Genomic DNA, 27,379 nt, shown 5'->3' on the forward strand with positions numbered 1-27,379 from the left:
CGACTCCATTAATCTTTACACTTTTGAACAGCTGAATCATGATTAAACAGTACAGATCGTATTATTCTCAGTGCAGCACAGTCTCTGCCAAGCCAGAATCTCTGCTCACATGCAGACATACACTGACGCACACACTTATCAAGACAGATAAAGACTGGAGCCAAACCTTCTCATAACATCTTCATCATCCTCCAACATTTCCACTATGGGCATCTGACTCCCTCCCTTTTGTCTCTCACTGTTGGGACCTTTTCTTATCTGTATAAAAAGCTTAAGCTTTGAAACTGTTGGAGCGGGGGCGCGGCACTTCCTTCGGACGTCCGCCTGGACGGACGCTAATTTTGTTTCACTTTGTTCCATCTTGTACCTTTTTACTTAGCAATAGAATAAACCTTTTTATATAAAATCATCAATGCTTCTCCTGGATTCCATCATTCAACCAGAGCAATAAATCATGTCTTCAAATGAGGTCAACCGTAAATTCAGCCGTAACACTGTTCATCAATAGTGATGTGTCGACCAGGGTTGTAGGATGTGATGCAGTTGGTGACAAACAATTCCCACACATTGGAAATTGCAGCAAACTTATCGGTCTCTGCTCGCTCACTGCGCGTGAACATGTCTTCAAAGCGTAGGTGTTGCATGATGATGTCTTGGAAGCGGCTTCGGGACATAGTTGCAATGATCCGTGGGTTTCCCAGGTTTGCTGACCAGCTGAAATGAATTCTCATTTGAGAGCAAGCTATAAGCTATTTCTATAAATATGCAAATTCTGACCATTTCACACCTGACCCTACATGACAATGTGAGAAATGGTCATCGAGTCCTCTGCTTGTTATACATGACGATCCTCTCAAAACTCCCCTGTTTGTACGCCTCTTTTTGTGCCACAGTCAGACAATTGAGCAAATTGATCAAACAAGTGAAATCTGCATTACAGTTGATGATAATCATATCCAATGTGAGAAGCAATATTATAGCTAGAGCTCCTCTACTTCCTACTCTTCGTTTTCTCTATTTACTTTTATTGTTGATAGTTTTTTATTTTATTTACTTTTTTTAACAAAGTGTTTTTAAAATGTGCTTATAGATAAAATGTATTGTTATTATTGATAGTAAAGCTAGATTTTTGAGTGTGAAAAGCACAGTATGAGTTCTCACTTTGCAAAGGTAAATTTACAAGGTACACCATTCTCTAACCAGGTCCATGATTATTTTTATTAAGATATTATTTTACAAATTTGAAGGAAGTACACAAGACGGACAGGCCGATAAGTGAAACAGCACTGTTTAGCTGATTGATTTTTTAGCTTGTGTGCAGCATTAGCTTTAGCAGCTAACTCATCATTTCTACTTTGGAGACCTAATGCAGAAATACTGAACCAGAGCGAGAGTGTGAAAAATCCCTCTCCCCCTCCCCTGCTCAGTCCTCCAGCAATGGTCACATTGCTTCATTTACAAATGAAAGGATGCTGATTGTTGGTGTCAGGTTGAGCTGAGGGTCTTTTGACCCATTGCCGGGACTTATAGGGGGTCTGGAAAATCCTATTAATGTAGTATTAAGCAGCAGAGATAATTCAGTTAAAAGACTTTGTTAAATTAGTGTTAAGGTGAATAGTAGATCACAAACTTACCTGCAGCTTGTTCACTTCCTGTTAACTGTGGTGTCCGGATTAAATAATTCCCCCGCGGGCTTTGGAGCTATTTTTATAAGTTCCAGGTGGAAGATACCAAGTAAAAAAATTACTGTTAAATACATTTTGTAATCATTTATTTTCTCTTTCCTTTGTTTGATTTTTATTTATTATTATTATTTTCTCATCGTGGTAAATAATCTGCTGTTGTGTTCATGTTCAAAATAAAAATCAAATCAAATAAAAAAATGTAAATTTTCACATGAATTATTAAGGGTTTTAAAATGTATATTTATATATGCTGACAGTGAACGTAGATTCATATAATGATAATCAAAAGTGTGAAAACAAGCACCAATGAAATACTTTCTGAATGTATAATTTAATATTCTCACTGTCAATGAACACATTTACAGGTTATTTCCACTAACACGTCTTTGTTATTAGCATCAAACATGCACAGAACCTTTTTTATTTGATCGTTCTTTAGCGATGAAGATAAATATGATTAGATTTTCCTTTTTAGATGAAATGACTTCAGACTTTGTTTCTATAATTGATGAGTTATCAAATCATTTTCAAAATAAAACACCAAAAAATATAAGTAATATAAAAAATAAGTATATAAATGATGCTGTTAGAATCAGTGTGTTGATGTTTCTATTTGTTATTTTTTTATTTGTTGGGTTGAATTAATCTTTAATTACATTTTTAAACGATAGTTATGGCAGATGTGGTTTTTATATAACTGTAACTTTTTGTAGATTTACAGTATGTAGAGATAGATCAATAAATCATAGATCATTTGCTTCAAAATAAAAGATGAAAGAGATTGAAATTTAATGAAAAAATGTAATGTTTTCATCTCCACTGTAAACACTCTCTGACATCGTTGGAAAGTTTGGTGCACATTGCATTGTGGGATGTGGAGGTCCTGTTTGCTGACGTGAGTGTTTTTACTTCATTCTTGTGGTGATTTCTTGTGTTTCTTCTCCAAAATAAGGAAGACAGTGTTTGTTCTGACTCCATTTTTCTTCTGCTTTGTTCACGTGAAATCTCCTCCCACACACCTCGTCACAATCCTTTGCTGCAACTTTCAGTCCGTGAGAACGCTGGAAATGTGTTGGAAAGTCACTTTACCAGAGTTTTTTTTTAGGGCAAACACAAGAATTCACAGTAAGAATGAAGTAAAAACACTTCTATGCATTCATCTAGAGGACTCCACATCCCATAATGCAATGCACCAAACCTTTCCAACATTATCAATAAGAGAGTGTTTACAGTGGAGATTTAAACAAACTTTAGAGCCGCAATTTCAACTTTTCCTTCTTTGAGGCCTACACTTTATCGTTATCTGATTAAGAAAAAAAAATTAACATCCTGAGCAGCTTTAAATAGATCCTCCTTTGTTTTTTACAAATGTGGCCTAAAATCTTTGAAATGTACTTATTAGTAGATCTATGTCAAACAAAACACATTATTATTCACCATATTCATTTAATTAACATTTAAAAATAGGACCACTTTACAGTTTTAGAGCCTGTGTTCCTCCATTTTGAAATCATGTGATTGATGATGTCACACGGCCCCACTTCCTGTAAACATCCATTGTTTTCTATTGGAGTGAAACATTCAGCCTGATTTATAGATCATTTAGTAGATTTTTCAGTCAAAACTACAACTTGTGCTGTTTTTGGTTGCTGTAAAAAAAACAGGAACAGTTAAAGATGCTGATGTAAACCTTTTGATTACCAAAAGATGGGACTTTTAATCTCCCTTAAACAGTGCACTGACATGCTCTGGTGGCTGAAGTTATCGAGCAAATCACAAACAGTTGACGCACAAAACAAAACCCTGCAGTCCCTGAATTTTTTTGGGTCACAACTTTTTTGATCCTCTTTCTGTAAACTAAAGCGACAGAAGACTGACCTTGACCTTAAATATGACCTTAAGCAAAGGTTGAAGTTCACAAAGGAAGTGTTGCTCAATGGTACCAGTCTGAGCACTGGATCTCAATGTGTAATTATAGGAAAAACATTTGGGTTTTTTTTGTGACGTCATCAACTTTGACCCCCACCCATCTTTTTATTGGTAGGTCATACAGCTTCAGCCTAATTAAATCAAATACTCCACTTGAGATGAGCTTTTTATAAATGTAAACATGTCCCCTATGTGATGACATACGTGCCATTAAAGCAAATTGCAGGACAAAAATAATAAGAACTTTATACAAGAATGATGTATTAATAGTAATCCATCCATCCATTTTCAGACCCCCTTGTTCCTGTTTTCAGGGTCGCGGGGGTCTGATTAATATAAATATAAATGAATCAAGTGATTTCAAGATGACAGAACACAGGCTCTAAAACTGTAAATAGTCCCATTTTTAAAAGAAAATATGAATATGGTACAAAATAATGTGTTTGTTTGGAATAAATCTTCTAATAAGTACATTTGAAAGGTTTTATACCAAATTTGTAAAAACAATGGAGGATAATGATGATGATAGAATACAGCAGTGATATGTTAGTCAGGTATGAACCCAGCAGGTCAGATAGTAGAGCCCAGAGCTCACAGTAACCATGGTGATGCTGCTTTTAGTTGTTATGCTGCAAAGAAGTGGAACAAACTGCAGCGGAGCTGAAGTCACGTAAACATTTTTAAATCAAAGTTAAAGTCACTATTTTTCTTTACTGCGTATGATTGAGAGAGATTTATGGTCATGTTGATGATGTCGTGTTTGTTGATGATTTTAAATATTCTTATTGATTTTAAACTGTTGAATGTTTTCTGTTCCACTTTTTGATCATGTAAAGCACATTGAGTTGCCTTGTGTATGAAATGCACTATACAAATAAATTTGCCTTTCCTTTAATAGATTTTGGGTGATTTACCTGATTTATTTCACCTCTATTCACTCCTACAGGTGATTTGACCTCATAGGAAAACGTACTGTGTATGTCCTTTAGAAACGTGACTTGGTTTGACAAATGAAGGTGACTTTGAGTTAAAAAACATGGAACCTTTATGCTGTAAAAAAAAGAAGGTCAATGAAACCAACAGTGTACAGACATGGATGACACAGTTTACATGATGAAGCTTCATTATTTCTGTTTCAGACATTTGTGTGTTTGTTTAAACGTTATCCTCTGGGATTCAGGCTTTGGCTCTTTGTCTGAGTGCGCACACACGCGCAGGCACGCACGCACACACACACACACGCACGCACGCACACACACCCACACCCACACGCACACACACGTTATCATGCTCGGTCCACGTGCAGAGGCTGAAACATCACACACATGTATCACATTCACTTTGTTTGTTAAAGCAGGGAACCCGTCGTGCAGGACAGCAGCTCTCCAGGACTTCAGGTGGAAGCTGATTGGGCCAAAGCGTTTCCAGTGTTTTTTTAATCCCAGTCCTGTTTCACAAAGCAGGATTAGCACTTTACCACTTTGAGTTTGGTCTGTTTGTGTTTATCAGGCCAAGAATGTGACAATAAAGTCATGAATAAATACATCAGGACGAGACAACAGGACTGATACCAACGCCTGCCAGATGTGTTTGTGGTCGTAGCCCAACAGCTAGGATCACCAGATCACAAGATCTTAATCATTTTATTAACTTTTGTTTATAAAACAATCTTACGTTCCTAAGGAAAAGAAGAGTGAAGAAGTAGTTTCATGTGAAATGTTTGTGCATAATTCAAATGGGAAATCACAATCTAGACATGTGTGTTGTGTTGCTTCATTTTCTGGTTAATCTCAATCTATGTGAATTTATGTGTCATCATGTCATGTATAAACACACGATTATTCACACTTTGCTAGTTTAGCAACGTGTTTTTATATCGTGGTAGTAAAGCGGACCCCGCCATGCATGAAGAACACCAACGTAATCAAGTGGAGCACATGCAATCTCCACACAGAGGTCCCAGGAAAGGTTACAATCTTTGTATTATATTAACACAGTGGTTCCCAAACTGGGGGGCATAAAAATGGTAAAGAATATATATATATATATATATATATATATAGTCGTTACACTCAAATAATTATTACTGTTTAAATATGTGATTGCGGGGCGGTGTTTAGCTCAGTGGGTAGAGCGCCCGCCCCATGTACAGAGGCTATAGCTCCTCACCTGCAGCGGGTCCAGGTTCGATTCCCGGCCTGGGACCCTTTCCTGCGTGTCATTCCCTGCTCTCTCTGACCCCCTTTCCTGTCAAGCAACTGTCATATAAAGGCCACTAGAGCCAAATAAATCATTTAAAAAAAAAACAAAAAAAAAAACAAAAAAAAAAAAATATGTGATTGCACATTTATACCTATTTTTATGAATTTTTGAAGAATAATAATCACAATTTTGACCTTTTTCAATCAGGTAACATTTTTTTGCCCATTTTGTTGCATTTTGTGCGATGGGGGGGCCTGAAATGTTTATTCTTCAAAGGAGGAAGCAACAGAAAAATTATGGGAAACCACTGTATTAAATGGTGTTTTATTTTGAAAATCCCCTACTTCCTCTTTAACGTTCAGCCTAAAATGGCCTCAGGTTTGAAATATTAGTTTAAATGATTGAATATTTACGAGAACATCAACTTTTGGTCACATTGACTGTCGTAAAGTAAACCTTCATTTGTGCAAACTCATGTCGTCACATCCTGGAATCTCATTGGACGAACCTGGATTTGAAAAAAAAATCCAGTTTGAATCTGAACATCCGACTGGTTTTTACGAGCCCGGTCCGAGCAGTGGGAGTTGATCCAGTTAAATCAAGCTGATGCTTTGTGAAACAGGCTCAGGTGTGGGATCACGCAGAGTCTATGTCACTTCCTGTCAGACGCTGAGGTCACTTCCTGTCAGACGCTAAGGTCACTTCCTGTCAGAAGCTAAGGTCACTTCCTGTCAGACGCTGAGGTCACTTCCTGTCAGACGCTAAGGTCACTTCCTGTCAGACGCTGAGGTCACTTCCTGACGCTAAGGATGGTCATCTGCAGACACTCCTCTTTCAGAGCCTCCAGCTCAGTCTTATAGTTGTTGGTTTTGTTTCCGTTGCCGTAAACACACGTCTGCTTCTTCACAGACAGCGGCGTTTCCATGGTGACAGAGCCAGCGTTGAGCACGTCACCGTGGGACGGCGAGGGCCGGCTTCTGTGGCAGGCAGCCGACAGTAGGGTGGTGAGGGCGCGGCCCACATCGTGCCGAGCCCCTTCGTTGACAAAACAGTACAATATCGGGTCTGCCACGCAGTTGAGGCTGGTGAGCGCCAGCGACACGTGGTACGAGGCGAACAAGCTCTCCTCTGAGCTGCAGTCACACGGCTGATTCAGGAACATGACGCTCCTGACCAGGAGCAGCACGTGGTACGGCCCGAAGCACACCAGAACTATCAGGATCAGACTCAGGGCCAGGCGCTGGATCTTGGCCTTTTCCTGCCGCTCCGTAGACACGTTGCAGCGTACGGCGGCCAGGATCCCGCGGTATGCCACCAGCATGGCCGTCCACGGCGCCAGGAAGCCCAGAAACGTCCTGTAGAGGTTCATCCCCGCCACCCAGTCCTGCATCGGGTACTTCTCAAAGCAGAAGGTGTGGTTGAAGCGGTCCTTGAAGAGTTCGTCGTGGAATAGTGGAGCAGAGTTGGCCACGATCTCAATGAGCCAGACCACCACGCTGACCACCACCGCTGAAGAAAGAGAAACACGTTATACTCTGAGCACCAAAGTCACAACGTTATCTCTAAGTCATATATGAAAACCAATGTGGGAGGAGCATAGCGGGCAGAAAGGAAGCATGAAGAACTGTTAAAAGAATAGGAACCGTTATTGCACTTTTTAACACGGAACTCATAAATTGGCGTCTGACTCGATCTGTGGAGAAAACTTCATCAGTGAAAAGAAAATGATGGAGCTTCTGCGTGAGTAATAGTAATCATTGTGTCTGCTCAGTGTCCAACGTCTCTGAATTGTGAGGAAATACAGCATAAAATTATATTTGTTACTATTGCACCTATCACTAGCTCTCCCTGTTCAGCACCACTCGCACTCTGACTGACTAATGTAGATAATGGGCTGGTCTGGACACATCCACCATACACACACACACACACACACACAGTTTTCACATGACCTCCAGGTCACTGAGCAGAGCTAGTCTTCCCTGTGGAATATAAATCAGGTTTGTACCTCTTTGTACAGGGCAAGGAGGGCCCAGCCCCGAAGATAACTGTGCTTACTTTTTTACTTTTAAACAGAGACATAGATGTAAATATACAGATATACAGAGGATAGAGAGACATGGTGAAACACAGACTTCTTCTCCAGACCACCTGTGTGTGGGCTTAGTCTGATAAAACTTAAATTGTGACTGTAACAAAAATAAACCATATAGAAAAAAAAGAAACAAATGTTCTATTAAAAGATCCAGGAAAAAAGTAGAAAAATGATGAATGAATTTGTGAGAATATTAGTCACAAAAAAGCAGGCGATTGATGTTGTAGATTGTCTGATGTACTGTACCTGTTTTGATGCGTCGGACCTTGGCAAAGCGCAGCGGGTAAGCCACAGCCAGGTATCGGTCCAGTGAAATGCAGCAGAGGAAGGCGATGCTGACGTAGATGTTGGTGTAGAAGATGAAGCCGAACAGTTTGCAGCTGCCCTGGCCGTGGATCCAGTCGTCACGTTGCAGGAAGTAGTCGATCCACAGGGGGAGGGTGCCGATGTACAGGAGGTCGGCCACAGACAGGTTAATCAGGTAGATGCCCAACTCGTTACGCTGTCGGACCTGTGGCGAACAGGAGGAGAGTTAGAGTTAACAGAGGGAATGAAAGTAAAGGAATTTAAGTGTGTTCACTCATACCCAGGTTACAGATTCATTAGCGGCTAACGCGCTACATATCGTTAGTGGTCTAGAAATTTTAAATAATAATAATATATCCAGGGATCCTTCCTGCTGCTTAAGTGACCATCATGAATGTAACAAACGTAAAGTCTCTGATTCTCTGTGAAAACAGACCGAAAATATGGAATTTAGAAACAAAAAATCTTTCTATATAATTCTATATGATTCTATATTTAAAACTACTACTAGAAAACTGGAGACTGAATGTCTAGAAAGTGTTACAAACACACAAATATGTCCAGTTTCTCCCGTAATCTTGTAAGTGTTAAGGTTGGACTGGTGATCATGTTATCCTGTGACTGAAAATGAATGTAGAGCGTCATCTGAAGTTTTTCATTTTTAATGTCTGAGATTATTATGACTGCATTCAAATGTGAAAAGGCTCTGGTTTAGCTGTTGGTGTATTATCTGAACTGGTGATCAGTTTATCTGTGCCACAATCACAGCTGAAGCTCCAATCACACGGCTGTGAAGGCTTTGGTGCAAAACGTAGGAGTGATTATCTGCAGATAATTCAAGGTTTTGAGAACATATCACATATTTCCTTTGGATTTTTCCCGTTAAACTGGAGGCTAAGGGTTAGCATTGCGGCTAACATTACCCTATATTCCACTGAAGCATTACAGTAGAATTTAAATTGAACAACAGTAGTTGACTCTAAAGTATTTAAACAGGGAATGACGACACAGAGAAGCATAAGTTGATGTGGAATCATTTTTAAAATTAAAAACTGCACATTAACAAATAACTGTATTATATATGTTCACTTACTCAAATATATGAATAAATGTAGTAAAAAAAATTCTAATAATCAGTATAGGTATATTTGGCTAGGAAATTTGTGATGTCAAAATGGGGTCACGACCCAAAACGGTTGGGAACCAATGGGATAAACCATGGAAAGGAATTTGGGAAGTTTTTAAACACAACGTGGGAGGTCCTACATGTCGTGTGATGTTTCTTGTGACTTTTTCACAGTTTGAATGCTCATTTATTTGCATTGAAAATTAGAATCAGTTATTAAATTAAAGGTGTAAGTTAGTCCTTTAATGTTTCCCCAGATTCGTGTGTTTTTTCCCGTCAAAGGAACATCTCTAGTGTTTCCCAGAGACTGTAAGCTTCAGCAGCCTGACGATGGATTGCTGTTGACTTTTCTTTTCTGTCTGCATCATAGCTAACTTCTGCTTTTCCAAGAGCAAATATGGTTGAAATTCACTTCAGCGTGGGATTGTTGTTTGTCCTCCATCCACGCGTGAAACTGCAGCTAAGGTCAGTTTTTAGAGATGAAGCAACGTGGGCGGAGAGAGGAGCGTGAGGGGGCGGATCTTCACACTGAATCACTGATTATAGAGGTTTTTATCTGCTTTACTGATAATTACGTACTCAGAAACCAACAGGAGCTGCACCGAATCATGCACGTAACGTGTTTCTGTGCAAACATTCACTTTTTAAGTCATGCAGCAATTTTTATATGTATCTTTTATAAAAAAATAAAAGTCCTGAATGCATCGAGCCAACCTTACATGACACGTCCTGCATGTTTTTAGCTAGCTCAATATTAGGCTTTCTGCAGAGCATCAGGGGTTCTCAGGCTGTGTTGTTTTGTGTGCCACAGAGAGAAAGCTTCTATAATGGGAACTCCCTCAGCACTCAGAGATAAACCTCTCTCCTGGTATTGATTCATAACTTTAAAAAGAAACAATCGATGCATTAAAGGCCAGAGATCGACAACTTTTATCACATTCAGTGCCACAAAAGTCAGCTTTTATGATAAGGACAGGTTTGTGGGGTTTTGTTGTGGTTTTATGTGTTTTTGGAATTATTTTGTGTAGTTTTCTGTCAATTTGTTGCTTTATGTTGTATTTTGGTGTCGTTTTATGTGTTTTTCAAAATCACTGATTGTATTTTCTTTTAGTGTTTTTTTTTTTCTCAGTTGTTTTGTATGTTATTGTGTTTTTTCTGTCTTTTTTGTGTGTATTTTGGAGTTGAGTATCTTTGTTGTGTATTTTATTTGTTGATTTGGGTATTTTTTTGTACATGTGTGTATTTTGGAGTGATTTTGTTTATTTTTCTGACAATTTATTTCTTTATGTTGTTGTATTTCGTGGTTTGGGGAAATTTTATGTGTTTTTAAAAATCAATCATTTTTGTCATTTTGTGCATTTAGGTTTTCCTTTAGTGTGTTTTTGTTGTAGTTTTGTGTATTTTCCTCTCAATTAGTGTCTTTCTGTTGTTGTCTTTATGTTTTTGTTGTCGTTAATTGTTTTTTCTGTGTTTTTTGTGCCTTTTTGGATTCATTTTAAGTATTTTTTTTGGTCAATGTGTGTGTGTGCGTGTGCGTGTGCGTGTGCGTGTGCGTGTGCGTGTGTGTGTGTGTGTGTGTGTGCGTGTGTGTGTGTCACCTGCATGTAGGCCGCCCACAGGGCCATGCAGTTGGTGGGCAGTCCCAGGATGATGACTATGATGTAGAGCGTTGGCTGGAAGTACTGGTCCACCTTACTGTCCACATTACAGAAGGAGATGTTGCACATTGTCCTGCGTGCGCCCGTGTGTGTGTTTGTGTGTGTGCTCAGCAGGTCTCAGCTCTGTCTTTTCACTGCCCGGACTTGGGCCTCCCGCATCCAGCAGTCCATGGAGGAGCAGCGCGGGAATATAGGGAACGTAGAGAACGTAGAATAGTGGCATCTCATGTTTCCTCCTCTTCTCTCACACTTCACAGACTTAACTCCATGTGTCCCTCAGCAGAGGACATGTTACACAGAGCATGGTGACTCTAAACCTAGACTAGACCTCATTAATCTTTCAGAGACCAGTGATCTGCCAAAGACCTGCTAAAGGTCTGCCAGGGTTAATGGGAGTGAGAGGCGGAGTCCCAAGGTCCTGATGACACATGCTATGAGAGGCTTTAATTAAGACAGTGGAAGGATGTCACAGTCCATCTCTCTCTGGGTCAGTCCATCCATCCATCCATCCATCCATCCATCCATGCTGGAAGAGAAACAAAGAGAATGGAACTAGTTTAGTTTTGTTCTTTTAAACTTGCACTTAGCTTCATTAAACCACAAGTGTCAAGGAAACAACCACCCCCCTATTCTGGTCATTTCTACATTTAACGGAACATAGTCATGTGATAAATAGTTTCAAAGGTAATTCAGCGTAGATTACGATTTCACGTCGCACAATTTAATTTGTTTTACTCGGTGGAAATGAGTCATTTCACTGAATTCTCTGGAACGTGGTACGTGTTATTCGGCGTGGAGACATTCCGCGGGCCCGGCCGTACTTCATCAGAACTTGTTTTCTATCAGACTATAATGAGTGTTCTTCAACCTGTCATCACCAGATATTATTTTAGTTTAAATAACCAATAACCTTTGTTTTTCTCCGCGCCGGTGCCTGACCTCACAGGAAACAAATGGTTTGGCCGTCACTGAGGGAGAATGAAATACACACACACACACACACACACACACACACACACACACACAGTCCATCTATTGTTTTCCTATATTGAGTTTAGCTGCTGCTAGCATTGGGGACAGTGTATGAAATGAAGGAGAAGAATCCAGAAGCAGCAGCAGCTCATGGTGGGACTGCAGTGACCTTCCTATAGGCAGACGTCTCCATATGGAACATGTGGTGAGATAACAGTGAACATGCTGACACGGACTCATGGGGAAGATTCCACGGACATAGGATGAGCGTTATGTAAAGTTTGTACGTCTTGGATCTGAGCCAACATGTGCTTTCAATCACTTCACCTGAAAACGCCTTCGTCCACATCCACGTTTTCAGCTGCTTTCCATTCCTCCTGTAGCGACTCTTTCAGGTTTAAATAATAATATTAGTAATAAAATAACAACACCTCTGCATCCCTCAGAATGATGTAACACTCATTTCAACATCTTAATGTTATTTTAACTCTTCAAAATCTCATATTTGCAACAAACTCAAGGTTCAAAGGCCTTTAAAATTATTGTTATAAATAATTAGAGGAAATGCATTGATTATGAGCTCATACAGTATATTATTTAATTTCAGATATTATAGAGTAGTCATTTCAAATAGAAAGTTCATTGACAGTAAAGATACTAATATATCTTTAGGATATTTGAGTTTTACCCTTTTTGGTAATACTCGTTTCAGATACGACAAAATAGAGAATAACTACTCTATGTCAACATTTAGCTCTTTTATTAATTTGATTTTCACACCATTTTTCCTGATTTGTTCCACTTAAAAATAAATGCAACACTGCTTTCTCCAAAGGAATCAAACCCTGAACCTTTCAGCTGTGAGACAGAAGATATTAACACACTTAACGAGTCCTTAAAGGCGTATGACGTATGATTTATGGTCATGTTGTTGATGTCATGTGTTTGTTGATGATTTGAATTTATTTTACTGCTGATTTTAAATGTTCTTATTGATTTTAAACAATTGAATGTTTTATCATGTAAAGCACATTGAGTTGCCTTGTGTATGAAATGAATAAAGTGAATGTGGTCAGTGTGTGTGTGTGTGTGTGTGTGTGTGTGTGTGTGTGTGTGTGTGTGTGGGGTGAGATGAGCATGTTCACTGCTTTTCTTATCTTTACGGCTCATATAACATGCTAAGTGATGTGAATCCCTCCGACCCAAAAGGTCAGAATCTGAATAATTGATCATTTTACATGGTTATCAGACCTGGGCAGACGTTGGATCAATAACAACACAAATGTCCTGCAGCGTGCTGAGTAAGGCTTGATTTCCTGGGTAACGGGACCAGGAAGTGGTCTGTCAGCACCACACGCCCCCCGCCTAAATAACCACGTGAGGGGAAACGGTCCAGTGACTGATATTAGTGGAAGAGACACTTCTCACTAACCTGTTTTATAAAATAGATCAGTTAGTGCACAGCAGAGAGCTAAATTATATGTTGGAGAAAGTGCTGCTCTGTCATTCCTAAATATTATCTCATATTTGACATTTATTCATATATCAGCATCATTCAAGATCTTAATTTACATTGGGTTTACCCTTTACTAGCAGAATTGTAAAATGATTTGTAGAGAATTTGGTCCTGTTTTTCTATACTTAGGGAAACTTTCTCTGTGCATTTTTGGACCATTTAGTTTCATCTGAACCATGGTTTGGACACCACAGCCTACATGAGTATCAACTCAGCCTACCGAGGTATTATTGCTGAGTCATGATTTTAGTGTTAATGCTGGGCCATTGTTTGAGTTTTAATGCTGAGTCATGTTTTCAGGATTGTAGTTGAGTCTTTGTTTGAGTAAGTACATTTTTATCTATAAAGTGCTTTTCACAGATAAAAATCACAAAATACTGTACGAAACAAAGGTGAATTTAAAATAACAGAAGCGTCATCATAAAAACAAAAACAAAAGTTCAAAATGCAAAGTCTTCAAATGCTTTTTAAAAGAGTCCACAGTCAAGCTCCCAGAGGGACTGGTGAAGGTCCTTCCAGAGTCTGGAGGCAACAGTCTACAACGCTAGGTCTCCCCGTGTTTTAAAATTAGTTTTAAGGATCTTTAGAAGACCCTGGCCTGAAGGCTGCGCCCCGAATTGTAGGGGTACAACAAATCAGCAATATACTGAGGGGCCTGACCACGCAACGCACAGAAAATCAGGACAAAAAATTTAAACTCAATGTGAAAACTGACTGGAAGCCAATGAAGACTGGATATAAAGGGGTTAATGTGAGTGTTGTTGCTAAGTCATGGTTTGAGTGTTGTTGCTGAGTCATGGTTTGAGTGTTGTTGCTAAGTCATGGTTTGAGTGTTGTTGCTGAGTCATGGTTTGAGTGTTGTTGCTGAGTCATGGTTTGAGTGTTGTTGCTAAGTCAAGGTTTGAGTGTTGTTGCTGAGTCATGGTTTGAGTGTTGTTGCCGAGTCATGGTTTGAGTGTTGTTGCTAAGTCATGGTTTGAGTGTTGTTGCTGAGTCATGGTTTGAGTGTTGTTGCTGAGTCATGGTTTGAGTGTTATTGCTGAGTCATGGTTTGAGTGTTGTTGCTAAGTCATGGTTTGAGTGTTGTTGTTAAGTCAAGGTTTGAGTGTTGTTGCTAAGTCATGGTTTGAGTGTTGTTGCTGAGTCATGGTTTGAGTGTTGTTGCTGAGTCATGGTTTGAGTGTTGTTGCTGAGTCATGGTTTGAGTGTTGTTGTTAAGTCAAGGTTTGAGTGTTGTTGCTAAGTCATGGTTTGAGTGTTGTTGCTGAGTCATGGTTTGAGTGTTGTTGCTGAGTCATGGTTTGAGTGTTGTTGCTGAGTCATGGTTTGAGTGTTGTTGCTAAGTCATGGTTTGAGTGTTGTTGCTGAGTCATGGTTTGAGTGTTGTTGCTGAGTCATGGTTTGAGTGTTGTTGCTAAGTCATGGTTTGAGTGTTTTGCTGAGTCATGGTTTGAGTGTTGTTGCTAAGTCATGGTTTGAGTGTTGTTGCTGAGTCATGGTTTGAGTGTTGTTGCTGACCATTTCCAGCCCCTAATGGTTCAGTCGTCTGCTCTACTTCCAGCAGGTCAATCCTCCACATCACAAACCTCAAACTGGTTTCTTCAACCTCACCATGAGTTCACTGAAGTCCGACATCAGAGAGAACTGAATCACAGTCATTCTACAAAAGGAGAAGTCCCCACATATAAATACAGAATATAAAATATACTGTACAACTAACATCATAAAATAAACCCACTGCAATACAAACAAACCCAAAATAAACCTGATGGAGGAAGTGATCACAGACTGGTTCAGTCCTGATAACATCTACTGTAACAATGGAAGCTTATAGATAATTACATAATAAATAATATGGGTTAACAGTGACCAAAAATGGTTGAAAATGTGGTGAAATGAGATTTTAAAAACCATAGAAATTGGTTAATAAAGGGCATGACAAATGGAGCATGTGATTAAATTGAATGACAGTAGTTGACTCGACTCGACTCGAATCAACGTTTTTTTAACGGAGTCTGGAATAAAGCAATAATACGTCATGTTTCTGTTGAAACTAATCCTTTCATTTTCACAACACTGTGCTGTAATCCTGGCGATCTATTTATGTTTTGCTAAACATTAGCATTAGCATCAGTAGTGAATGTTTCTTACCTTTACACGTTTTCCCAAGTTTGACACAGAAGTTCTGAACGCGGGAACATTTAAAGTTTACTTTGCATTATGATACTGTTCCCTTTCCTGTGTTTAAATGCAAATATGTGAGAAGGATTGTGTCATCATCATCATCATCATCATCATCATCATCAGCAGCAGCAGCCTCCCTCTCGCTTGTGTACAGTAATAGTTTGGTGTAGAAATGTAAGTCATTTTGTGTGTTTTCTGCATCATTGTGTGGATGTGTTTTTGTCGTTATGAGTATTTTCTGTCAAATATTTGTTATTATTTTGTGTAGTTTTTTGAGTTATTTTTCTTGTATTTTTTTTTTTTTAATGATTTTGAAATATACTATAAGTACCTATAAAAACAACTAAATTACAGTAACGTGAGTACTTGTAATCCATTACTTTCACCACTGACTTTCTTTACATATGTAAACACGTTAAACCAGGATTTGTTTACAACATAACAGCTGTGATTACACACGCAACATTCTGTCCTCACATGTCAACGCCACACACACACACACACACACACACACACACACACACAAACGCACACACATACACACACGCACACACACACACACACACAACGCACGCACACACACGCACACACACACACACACACACACACAACACACACACACACACACACACACACACACACACACACACACACACACACCACAACACACACACACACACACACACACACACACACACACACACACACACACACACACAACACACACACACACACAGACACACACACCTCGTTTCCATTATGTTGCTTCAAATACAGCTAAAGTGTGTGTTTTTGTGCGTCTGTAACACACATGGACAAACAGTCAGTTACAGACACACAATGACATCAGCACGTCTTCCTGATTGTTTCAGTGTTTTGGAATCTCAGCGTTTTCTGTCAACAGTTTATATAAGTCACTGCGTTTACATCTTAATACTCATTATTCACACACACATTACACTGCAAGGACTGACACACACATGAACACAGGAAACAACAAATGCTTTTTGTGGTTTCCTTTTCTGTGTCTGAGGTTTATTCCATAAAGTACGTTATGTTCAAACTCTGATTATGTTCAGGCTCAAATGATGAAACTCTGAGTATCTCATTCATAAACGTGAGGTATGTTCTTCTCTGAGTATGTTACCATGGTAACATTGTCCGTGAACTAAACCTGGTCACTGACAGGTTTTATCAAATAAACCCTGGGTTTCTACCTGGCTCCGCCCACCTGAACACTTTAATAAACCTTAACACTTTTCTCTGAAACACATTAGTGACATCACACACCACAGACGTGTTCACATCATTACTAATGTTGTGTTGATTTATGTTATAGTTTTCTTTCTAACATTGTAGATGTAGATCATTTAGTGAAAGTCACTGAGAGGTTGATCTACATTAAAACATCTACTGACGTCTGTAGTAAAGTTCACTGAATACAAACCTGTAGATAATATAAAGGAGGAGATGATCATTTAAATTAATACACTTTTAAGGCTTGATTATTGTTTTATATTGTTATACAGTTAAATCTGTAGATCATACGTCTATGAAGTTATGAAGTCATAGTGAATTGTGACACTGCACTTGAAAGTGACGAGTTCCGGGTTCGCGTCCCACTTCAGTGTTTTTTATGACATTTTTTATGACGTAGAGATGAATCTGGTGATAATATTACATTAAAAATCAATATAAATGATTAGATATGAAGCATCATTTACTGTGTTTATATCCAGTGTAACAGGAGGACTCTCTATGCAGACATCCTATGATGCTGACACGTCTCCTCAGACACATTTTATTATTATTATTCACCACTCGTCACGTCACTGAAGAGATAAAGTGATGAAGTGATCATAAAGTGTTACTAATTACAGGTGATTTAATCACTATAATCACTGAAGACTGAACACACCTTTAGAACAGGATCATATTCATCAAACACTGACTTATTTCATTATTACGGTGAATAAATCACTCTATGGTGGTTGCCATGGCAGCTCGAGTAAATCTCCAATCCATTGATGATGGCTTTTTATCGTGCACGTCAGTAACCCAAGGTTTACATACTCAGAGTTGATTGATCCACTTCATACCAGCTGTAATGAATCAGATACACAGAGTTTACCATGGAGGGTATGTTGACCTAGAGTTTATGGATAGACTCAGAGTTTGTTAAACCTCCTTTATGGAACACACCTCAGATCTCATTTTGTGTTTTTTTGTCATTCTGTATATTTTTATTTCATTTTGTGTATTTTTGTTGTTTTGTATGTCTTTTTATTAATATTCTGTGTGTTTTTGTTTTTGTATTTGTTTTGTGTGTTCTTTGAGTACTTTAATGTTGTGTGTTTATGGAGTGATTGTGTGATGTCATTTTTTGTATTTTTGTATTGCATCCTTTTCTGTAGTTTTTGTAGACATCTTGAGTGGTTTTAGGTGTAATTCTGTCTAATTTTGTGTAATTTTTGTTGTCATTTTGAATGTTTTTGTAATCATTTTGTGTTTCTGTTGTGTTAATGTACATTTGTTGTCATTATGTGTATATTTTACGTCATTTTGTGTATTTTTGTTTTCATTTTGTGTCCTATGTGGGTGCTGCATATCTGACATGTGGTGTGTGATGAAACTGTTGGTTACAAAGGGTACAAATGAACAACTGTTCAGTGACGGGAAAAATGCAGGAAACAAAGTATTATTAAAGGCATTGATTTCCATGAAGCGTTCCCTCTCATATTGTGTCTTCAATCATTCTCACACCTCCTGTCATCCTCTGGTCCTCAGACAGAACTCATCATATCTCACACTAATGCAGCCAGCACTAAAGGGGTGGGTGGGGGGGGTGGAATGTTCCTGTTTGTGGTGATACTCGTGAACAGGTTTGTTTTATCTACCCACACAGAAAGGACCTCCTATTGGCTCATTTAACATGAACGACATGCTTGGTTTGGAAATATCATCCATTTTAGTCTTTAGTTTAAGTCATCCACACCTCGGTGACAGAACAAAATCCCAATGGACAAGAATCCTAATTAAAAAAATAGATTAACTGACAAAATCCCACAGAAAAAAACAACAACTGACAATATCACAACAGTCGGAATCCAGGAGAACAAAATCCCAACTGAAAAAATCCCAAAGAAAAAAATGGATAAAGTGATTTATGACTTATTTCTATTTAATATCTTGAGTGTTATTTTTAAGTAGCTATTATTATTGGGTTTTCTAAAAATACAAAGATATTCAGGTTCTAGCGTGAGGAGGATATCTATATTAGCGGCCACCTAAACTCTTGCCCATGGCGCTAAATTGCTTAGTACCAGCATTGGCTGTATTAATGAGAACTAATGCAGTGACATCACTTTGTTTCTCAAATCTACCACTAATTTCACCCAATCAGAAGCTCATTTTCAGTACTGTAAGTGTAAAGGGGCGGGGCCTAATGCTAAATAAGCCAATCAGATGTAGTCTTTGTGGACGTGGCCTAAAGTCAGTTTAAATCGAGTGGAGCGAGGCCTAAAATAGAACCACGGTGTAATTGTGTGTGGTCAGGTAAATGTTGTGTTACTGGTGATTATAACGTTATACCACAGGTGACTTCAGGTGAGTTCACAGAGAAGATGACGGGCTTTTACCAAAGTGTGTCATTAGAGAGGCTCAGGATGCACCTAAGTGCTCATTTAGGTCGTATCAGCAGAGGAAAAAACTCACACAGCACTGACCACTGACGTGTCAGTCATTAGAACAACAACAGGAACACACCACGTTAGCATTTACTAACGCTTTAGAACTGTCAATGTACAATAGGACTCCAAAAACACTCAAAATCACAGACAAATACACAAAAAAGACAATAAAATGACCCATAACATAAAAAAACAACTAAAGAAGAATGATAAAAACACACAAAACAACCACAAAAACACAGAATGAGAGAAAAATATACAAAATGACAAGAAAATACACAAAACAGCTCCAAAAATATGCAAAAAATGACTCCAGAAACACAAAATGACTCGTAACACAAAAAAACTACAAAAACACAGAGAATGAAAGAAAAATGCACAACATGATGAAATACACAAAAGAACAACATAAACACAGAAAACACAGAATGAGAAAAAGATGAACTTCTAACTTTTCTATCATGTTTTTACACCAACTTAATAATAATTAATGCATTATTTATTCATCTATGTTTATATTTCTTCCTATACGACTTTTTAAATAAACATGCAGCAGCAGCAGGAAGAAGAAGAAGAAGAAGAAGAAGAAGAAGAAGAAGAAGAAGAAGAAGAAGAAGAAGAAGAAGAAGAAGAAGAAGAAGAAGAAGAAGAAGAAGAAGAAGAAGAAGAAGAAGAAGAAGAAGAAGAAGAAGAAGAAGAAGAAGAAGAAGAAGAAAAAGAAGGAAAAAGAAGAAGAAGAAGAAGAAGAAGAAGAAGAAGAAGAAAAAGAAGAAGAAGAAGAAGAAGAAGAAGAAGAAGAAGAAGAAGTTAATTAAAAGTATAAACTGCATATTGTTTGTTTTCAGAATATAATGATAAGAATTTAAGGTTATCATTTATTTGCAGAGGAAGTACAAAATTATCAATATTGTAATGGTTGAAAAAAGTCTATATTAATAAAAACATAATGATATTTTTTTTGGGAAAACTAAGACAAAATCCAAACAGACGAACACAGAGATTACATTTGAGAGGTTGTTGTTAGACTTCAAGTAAAAATCTGAATTTTATGAGAATCAGGTACAATATTACAATAAGAAAGTCATCATTGTATGAGAATAAAGTCGTAATTTAATATGATTTACTTCCAGATTGGAGCTTTTTTCTATTTACAACTTCATTCTTACAAACAACTTTTTTTTAAATCATAATAGTGCGACTTGTAATATTATACGTCTTTCCCTCATATTTAAACTTTATTTACGTAACATTGTGAGTTTATTGCAATATTATGAGATATTGTGATAATATATATTACTTCCTTCTCAAAATCTTCACCGTGGCTCTAAAATGCCGTCGTAGTTTTCCAATGTTGGCGTTTATACGTGGCAATAAATGGACTGAATGGACCATAAACAGGCCGTTAGCCGTTAGCTGCTAGCTTCCTGGTTTGAAGGCTGGGATGAAAATGAATCATAAAAATGTAAAGAATGTAAAACGGGAAACAATCACATTTCTTATCACAGCACAGGACACTCACTTCCTGTTTCTAAATAAAGCTTGAGGAGGGGGCGTGGCTACATTTCCATCACTATGTTCACCTGGTGCGGAACCAGAGAGAACCTTTGATCCAGGACAGAACAGGAGCTTTGATCCTTTGTGTAGCAGCGCTAATAAATGGTTCTTTGTTTTTATGGAAATCTGTTATGTTTCCTGCTCATGTTTTCATAACGTCTGATTGGACGAGTTCAGCTTTTCTAAGGCTTTTAAAGCAGAAAATAAGTTTTAGTTAGCAGCTAAGCTAAGCTAAGCTCCAGTGAGCAGCTAGCATCTATAAAAAGAAACTTTTATCACAAAAAGGTTCTTCACAGTAGTAAAATAAATAAAATGGATAAGTATAAGAGCATGTAAGTATAAATAGTGTCTGATCTGAGGGTCACATGATCAACATTCTCGTCATTCATTGGAATATTGACCAATAGGAGCATTGACACAGGAAACAAAGGATTTGTGTGATTTTGTTGTTTTGTGTATTTTTGTTTTTTAGTAATCTTATGGGTGTTTTTTATTTATTTATTTACATATTTCCTGTCATTTATTTGTGGTTACTTTGTGCATTTTTGCTGATATTTTCTCTTATTTGAAGTCATTTTGTGTATTTTCTGTGATTATAAATATTTTTTGTCATTTTTCCAGTCGTTTTGTGCGTTTAGTTTTGGGGGTCGCTCTAAATAAAGCCAGAATACGACACACTGATTATAAAATACAGACGCCTTCACTACAAACTCATCCACACCACCAACATTTAACCTATACAGGTTGGCCCATGTGAGCAGAAAGGGGTGGAGCTTCCACCTGTAACCCCTCCCACAGACCGTATTAACGTGCCACTACACACAGAGAATCAATGTGTGTATCAACCATCCTGCAGCGGCTGAAATAAAGCGCACCTAAATCAAAAGTCCTTCATCAGCACAAAATGAGGAAAAGTGAAGAGAAATGAAGGCTGCAGCAGGTACTTCATCCTGACCCTTCATTTTACGCTCCAACGGTCGCCATGACGCCCTGCAGAGAGAATTAATGCCTGTGATAAAAGCGCTGAGCAAGGAACCAATCACTGAGCTCGTCCTCTGCACAGGAAGGAGTGATGGACGTTTAGGACCATTTATCACAATTTAATCCTCTTTTTTCTGTCATAACTCAGTGGTTTTCAACCTATTCAGCCCACGACCCCCAAAATAAAGGTCTCAGAGAGTGGGGACCCTCCAAAATAAAGGTCCCAGAGAGTGGGGACCCTCCAAAATAAAGGTCCCAGAGAGCAGGGACCCCCCAAAATAAAGGTCTCAGAGAGTGGGGACCCTCCAAAATAAAGGTCCCAGAGAGTGGGGACCCTCCAAAATAAAGGTCCCAGAGAGCAGGGACCCCCCAAAATAAAGGTCCCAGAGAGTGGGGACCCTCCAAAATAAAGGTCTCAGAGAGCGGGGACCCCTACTGTAGCTGAAGGTGGTTGAACACAGACATGAACATTGAAGAACAGTCATGTGGAGACAGGACCATCTATAAGGGGGAATAAAGGGGAGATTTTTGGGGTCCATCCATAAAGTCAGTAAAATGATGGTCTATTGTTCTATGAATCTGTGATAACCACATTTATTTATTCATCTGAATAATATCCACTGTTATCCAGGAACGTTTATTATTATTATTATAGTCATCTTAAAGATGGAAATCCTGGTTTTAATCACTAATCAAAGCAGTGGGCGTGTACTGTAGCTGTTCCCACTCAACGTTCTTAGGGGCGTTTCCATCTTGTAATTTAGGAGCCAGAGTCTGTGCAGTAGGGTCAGGTGGGAGGAGCCCTGGAAACTCGCCCCGCCCATTTAGCGTACTGCCCTGATGACTTACGCAGCCCAGCTACGCCATGAACATAAATATCTTTCCCACTGGAAATTCCTTCACGACGTAACTGCAAGTCACAAAAAGAGCGACAGCTGTCAATCACTGTCATATATGACGTCAAATCCCGTTTTTCCAACCTGAAATAACTTATTTTAAAACAAGGTTCACAGAAAAATGAGCACTTGAACACAATGTAGGTGATAATAACTAATGATCACAGCAGAGTTTAGGTTTGGAAAAAAATGATGTGACGAGTATTTTAACGTTCCAGTTTGATTCACATCCCATCTGTTATCACTGAGGAGGCTCTAAAAATAAAAGCTTCACTCCACCGGGAGTTTGTCCCATCCATTCTTTTTACAGTCTATGGTACAAAGGTGTTGAAATGGGATTTTAAAAACCACAGAAATTGGATAAAAGTTGTAAATTAGAGTGGATACAAACAGAAAGAAAACGTAATGAAAAAAGGTTAAAAGTGACAATAATGGGTCAACATATGTGACATTACGTGGAAAGGTTTTATAAGTGCTGGAAATGTCTGGAAAGTAGAAAAATGTGCAGAAAAGACATTGAAATGTGAGTCATGTAGCAAAAATACATCAAAAGGAGCAAAAATATCAATTTCACTCTAAACAGGTTCTCAGAGATGCATTCAGCACAGTTACAGCAGAGAAATATGAGATAAATGACAATAGTTAGTGATGGGTATACCTGTGTGTGTGTGTGTGTGTGTGTGTGTGTGTCAGGATGTGGTTGTTTCCTGTGTCATATCCTGTTTTGTTTCCTCCCGTCTGATTGGTCGGTTCTATTGTCATTAGCAGTTTGCAGCGAGTCAAACAGAACTCTGTGATGAAAAATGAAACCGTTTATTAAAAACGCGACCACTCGTTTACCGTTTCCTGTCTGCCTCACTTCACAGCTAAGATCCTCAAGTTGTGGGCCGCTGCCCAAATGAGGGTCACTGACCCACTTTTAGTGGCTCACAAAAAAATCAGCGGTCGACAGAAGACATTAGAAAGAGATCGTAATTCATAGTTCAGTTCAATACCATGGAAGACGTGAGACTTTTCTGTGTGGAGTTTGCATGTTCTCCCTCTGTCACAAACTAAAAACACGTTCTAGCAGGTATTCTCAACCTCCTTTTAATGTATTTTTGCTACATTTCTCCCATTTCTGACACTTCTACATCACATTTAATGCTTTTTCTGCACATTTTTTCCACTTTCCAGACATGTTCATCACTTATAAACCCTTTCCACCACTTTTACACCTAATGTCACATACGTTGAACCATTATTGTCACTTTTAACCTTTTTTCACCAGATTTCATCATTATTTTTTTGCTAATTTAACCACATTCACCATTTGTCATGTCCATTGTTTGTCAGTTCAAACTAATTGTTCCAATATTGACACTTTGAACCATTTTCACCACCTTTTCCACCATTTTTTGTCAATTTAACCCATTTTGTTTCTGATTAAAACATGGGTTTACATCTTTAAGATCACACACACACACACACACACGCACACACACACACACACAGCTGTGTTGTGTGATGAGCTGACTTATCACTGCAGAGCATTAGCATTAGCATTAGAGAGTGACACGTGTACAGAAATGTGTGTCTGCAGGAAACCCAAGCCAGGGTTATCACCATGACAACCAGCCAAGCATGTGAAACCAGGGGAGCAACAAGACTTTTAGGCTGCGAGAAAAAAACCGCACAAGCATCAGAAACTGCTGAGAGACACAATCAGATCAGACTGCAGCGTCACATGACACCATCTGTGTGTGTGTGTGTGTGTGTGTGTGTGTGTGTGTGTCTGATCAAAGTAAACACAACTTGTCACTCATACAATCATCAGTCATTATGTAACACAACTGGTGTTTTACCTAATCACATGTTATCACGTCAGCTAATAAACATACCAAATATACTTAATACTAATATATAGTCCCAATACATGCAGACAAAAGCATACCCATAAACACTAAATTATTCAAAAAACACCAAGTGCGACCACAAAAATACACAAAATGAGACAAAAATTTACAAAATAACAACAAAATCACACAAAATGAGAGAGAAATGAACAAAATCACAACAAATACACACAATAATAAAGAAAGATACACAAAAGAATGATAAAAATACACAAAATTAACAGAAAAATCTAAACAATGACAACAAAAATACACAAAGTGAAAACAAACAGATACAGTAAAGGAAACCACACAAACTGTTGTTTCCTGTGTTAATAATAATAATGATAATTAATAATGCTCTGGTTCTATTTCTAATGATCATGTGACCCTCAGATCAGATAAAATCACATGTTCGTGGCCCTACTGTGATAACATTTGTCGTCTCTGGTCTAATATTGTACGTATTACTGACTTATCATAATATAAGTGTTATGAGGAACTGACATAAGGGAGTGTGTGTGTGTGTGTGTGTGTGTGTGTGTTCCTCACTATCAGATCAGGGTTCACAGAGGAGGACAGGCGTGATACTAGAGGAGTTCCCTCAGGAGGAGAAAGGAGTGATGAAGCTGTGAAAGCAGCACTTAGACGAGTAATGACTGTGATTAACATCCACAGAAGAAGAAGAAGAGGAGGAGGAGAACCTGAGCATCATCACGTTATAGTGGAACACGACACCAGAGAAACATCAGCACCTTTCTACATTCTTTACTCACTATTAAACCTTCTAAAATCAGACCAAACATCATCAATAAGAATGTTCAGAATTTCACTGTTTTATGCTTCAGATGATTTACAGAAGTCTGGATGGTTATGATGAAATCACCTTAGATTATGTTAAAATGGTTTAGCATGTCTGTTAGCCACAATGCTAACCCTCAGCCACCATAAATACCATAGGAATGTGTGATATGATGAAGAATGATTATTTATGACAGTGGTTCCAAAAGTTTTTGAAAAATAAAATATTCTCAGTGACCCTGGTTAAAAATGAAGTGTGACCTTTTTTTAAATAAATAAATATGTGGACTATTCTTCTTTAAATCTAATAAAAATAACAAATAAAATTTGCAATCACATATTTTAGAAGAAATAAAGCTTTTTAATGAAGTGCAAAGACAAAAATATCTTCTATTTTTCATGATTAAGGTTCAGAAAGGAAACAACATTCAATGTTCAGAGTTCAGAAACTCACAAAATAACTACAAAAATACACTAAGAACTCCAAAAAGGCATAGACAACAAAAAGACAACGAAAACACACAAAACATCAACTAAAACACACAAAATGAAGTCAAAAATACATAAAATGAGAGAAAAATACACAAAATGACTCCAAATACACACAAATAAAGAAAAAAAATACACAAAGTGAAAACAAACAAATACAGAACAGGAAACAACACAAACTATTGTTTCCTGTGTTAATATTAATAATAATAATAAATGGACATGATTTATATAGAGCTTTATCACCACTGTAACAGTCTCAAAGCGCTTTACACATCAGTTCATTCACCAGTGGGACAGGACTGACATGCAAGGCACTAGTCGACCACTGGGAGCAACTTAGGGTTCAGTGTCTTGCCCAAGGACACTTCGACACATAGTCAGGTACTGGGATCGAACCCTCAACCATCAAGTGCGTGTGTGTGTGTGTGTGTGTGTTTCCATCATAGTTTTTTAAAGACAATAGACTACGACTAATCTAAACTGTTTGAAAACATTAGACACTTTTGTTCACTAATAAAAACTAAAACAGAAACAAAATCCAATCAGAAATAATTTGTTTCCTCTTTTCTTTGGAAGGTATCCAATCAAAACTCATCTTTGGTTGAATGGAAGGCGGGACTTGCTGGTATCAGTCATCCAATAGGAAGTCAAATACATCAACTATTCTTTCTATTTTAGTCAAATAAAACTAGACGATAAGTGAAATAGTCTATATTTAGACTGAAACTAATCTAAATCAGTGGATGGATAGATAGATATATACTAGATAGATAGATAGATAGATAGATAGATAGATAGATAGATAGATAGATAGATACTAGATAGATAGATAGATAGATAGATAGATAGATAGATAGATAGATACTAGATAGATAGATAGATACTAGATAGATAGATAGATAGATAGATAGATAATAGATAGATAGATATATACTAGATAGATAGATATTAGATAGATAGATAGATAGATAGATACTAGATAGATAGATACTAGATAGATAGATACTAGATAGATAGATAGATAGATAGATAGATAGATAGATACTAGATAGATAGATAGATACTAGATAGATAGATAGATAGATAGATAGATAATAGATAGATAGATATATACTAGATAGATAGATACTAGATAGATAGATAGATAATAGATAGATAGATATATACTAGATAGATAGATAATAGATAGATAATAGATATATAGATACTAGATAGATAGATATAACCAATCGCAAAAATGAGAACAGATCTCAGTGAATGAGTAAAAGCAGAACTTACTTGGCTCCACTCACTCCTCTATCAGTCCTTCTGTGTTTCTCTCTTTCCTTCACATCACATCCAAACACTAAAGTCCAACAAAGTCCTCCAAGAACCGAGAAAACGCGCAGTGAGTTCTGCGTCAGAGAGAGAGAGAGAGAG

At 37.9% G+C, this 27,379-nt stretch overlaps 1 protein-coding gene across 1 annotated transcript; it reads right to left on the reverse strand.

Moving 5' to 3' along the window:
• Positions 1 to 5,968: 5,968 nt before the first annotated feature.
• On the reverse strand, positions 5,969 to 27,379 carry gpr4 (G protein-coupled receptor 4). Its single transcript, XM_028464618.1, has 4 exons — positions 27,239 to 27,379; positions 10,942 to 11,527; positions 8,158 to 8,422; positions 5,969 to 7,325 (listed from the first exon to the last, which is right to left on the reverse strand). The coding sequence occupies exons 2-4, from the start codon at positions 11,068 to 11,070 to the stop codon at positions 6,607 to 6,609; spliced, it is 1,113 nt and encodes a 370-aa protein (XP_028320419.1). The 5' UTR covers positions 11,071 to 11,527; positions 27,239 to 27,379; the 3' UTR covers positions 5,969 to 6,606.

The sequence above is a fragment of the Gouania willdenowi genome, chromosome 13, assembly GCF_900634775.1.
Source record: "Gouania willdenowi chromosome 13, fGouWil2.1, whole genome shotgun sequence".
NCBI lineage: Eukaryota > Metazoa > Chordata > Actinopteri > Blenniiformes > Gobiesocidae > Gouania > Gouania willdenowi.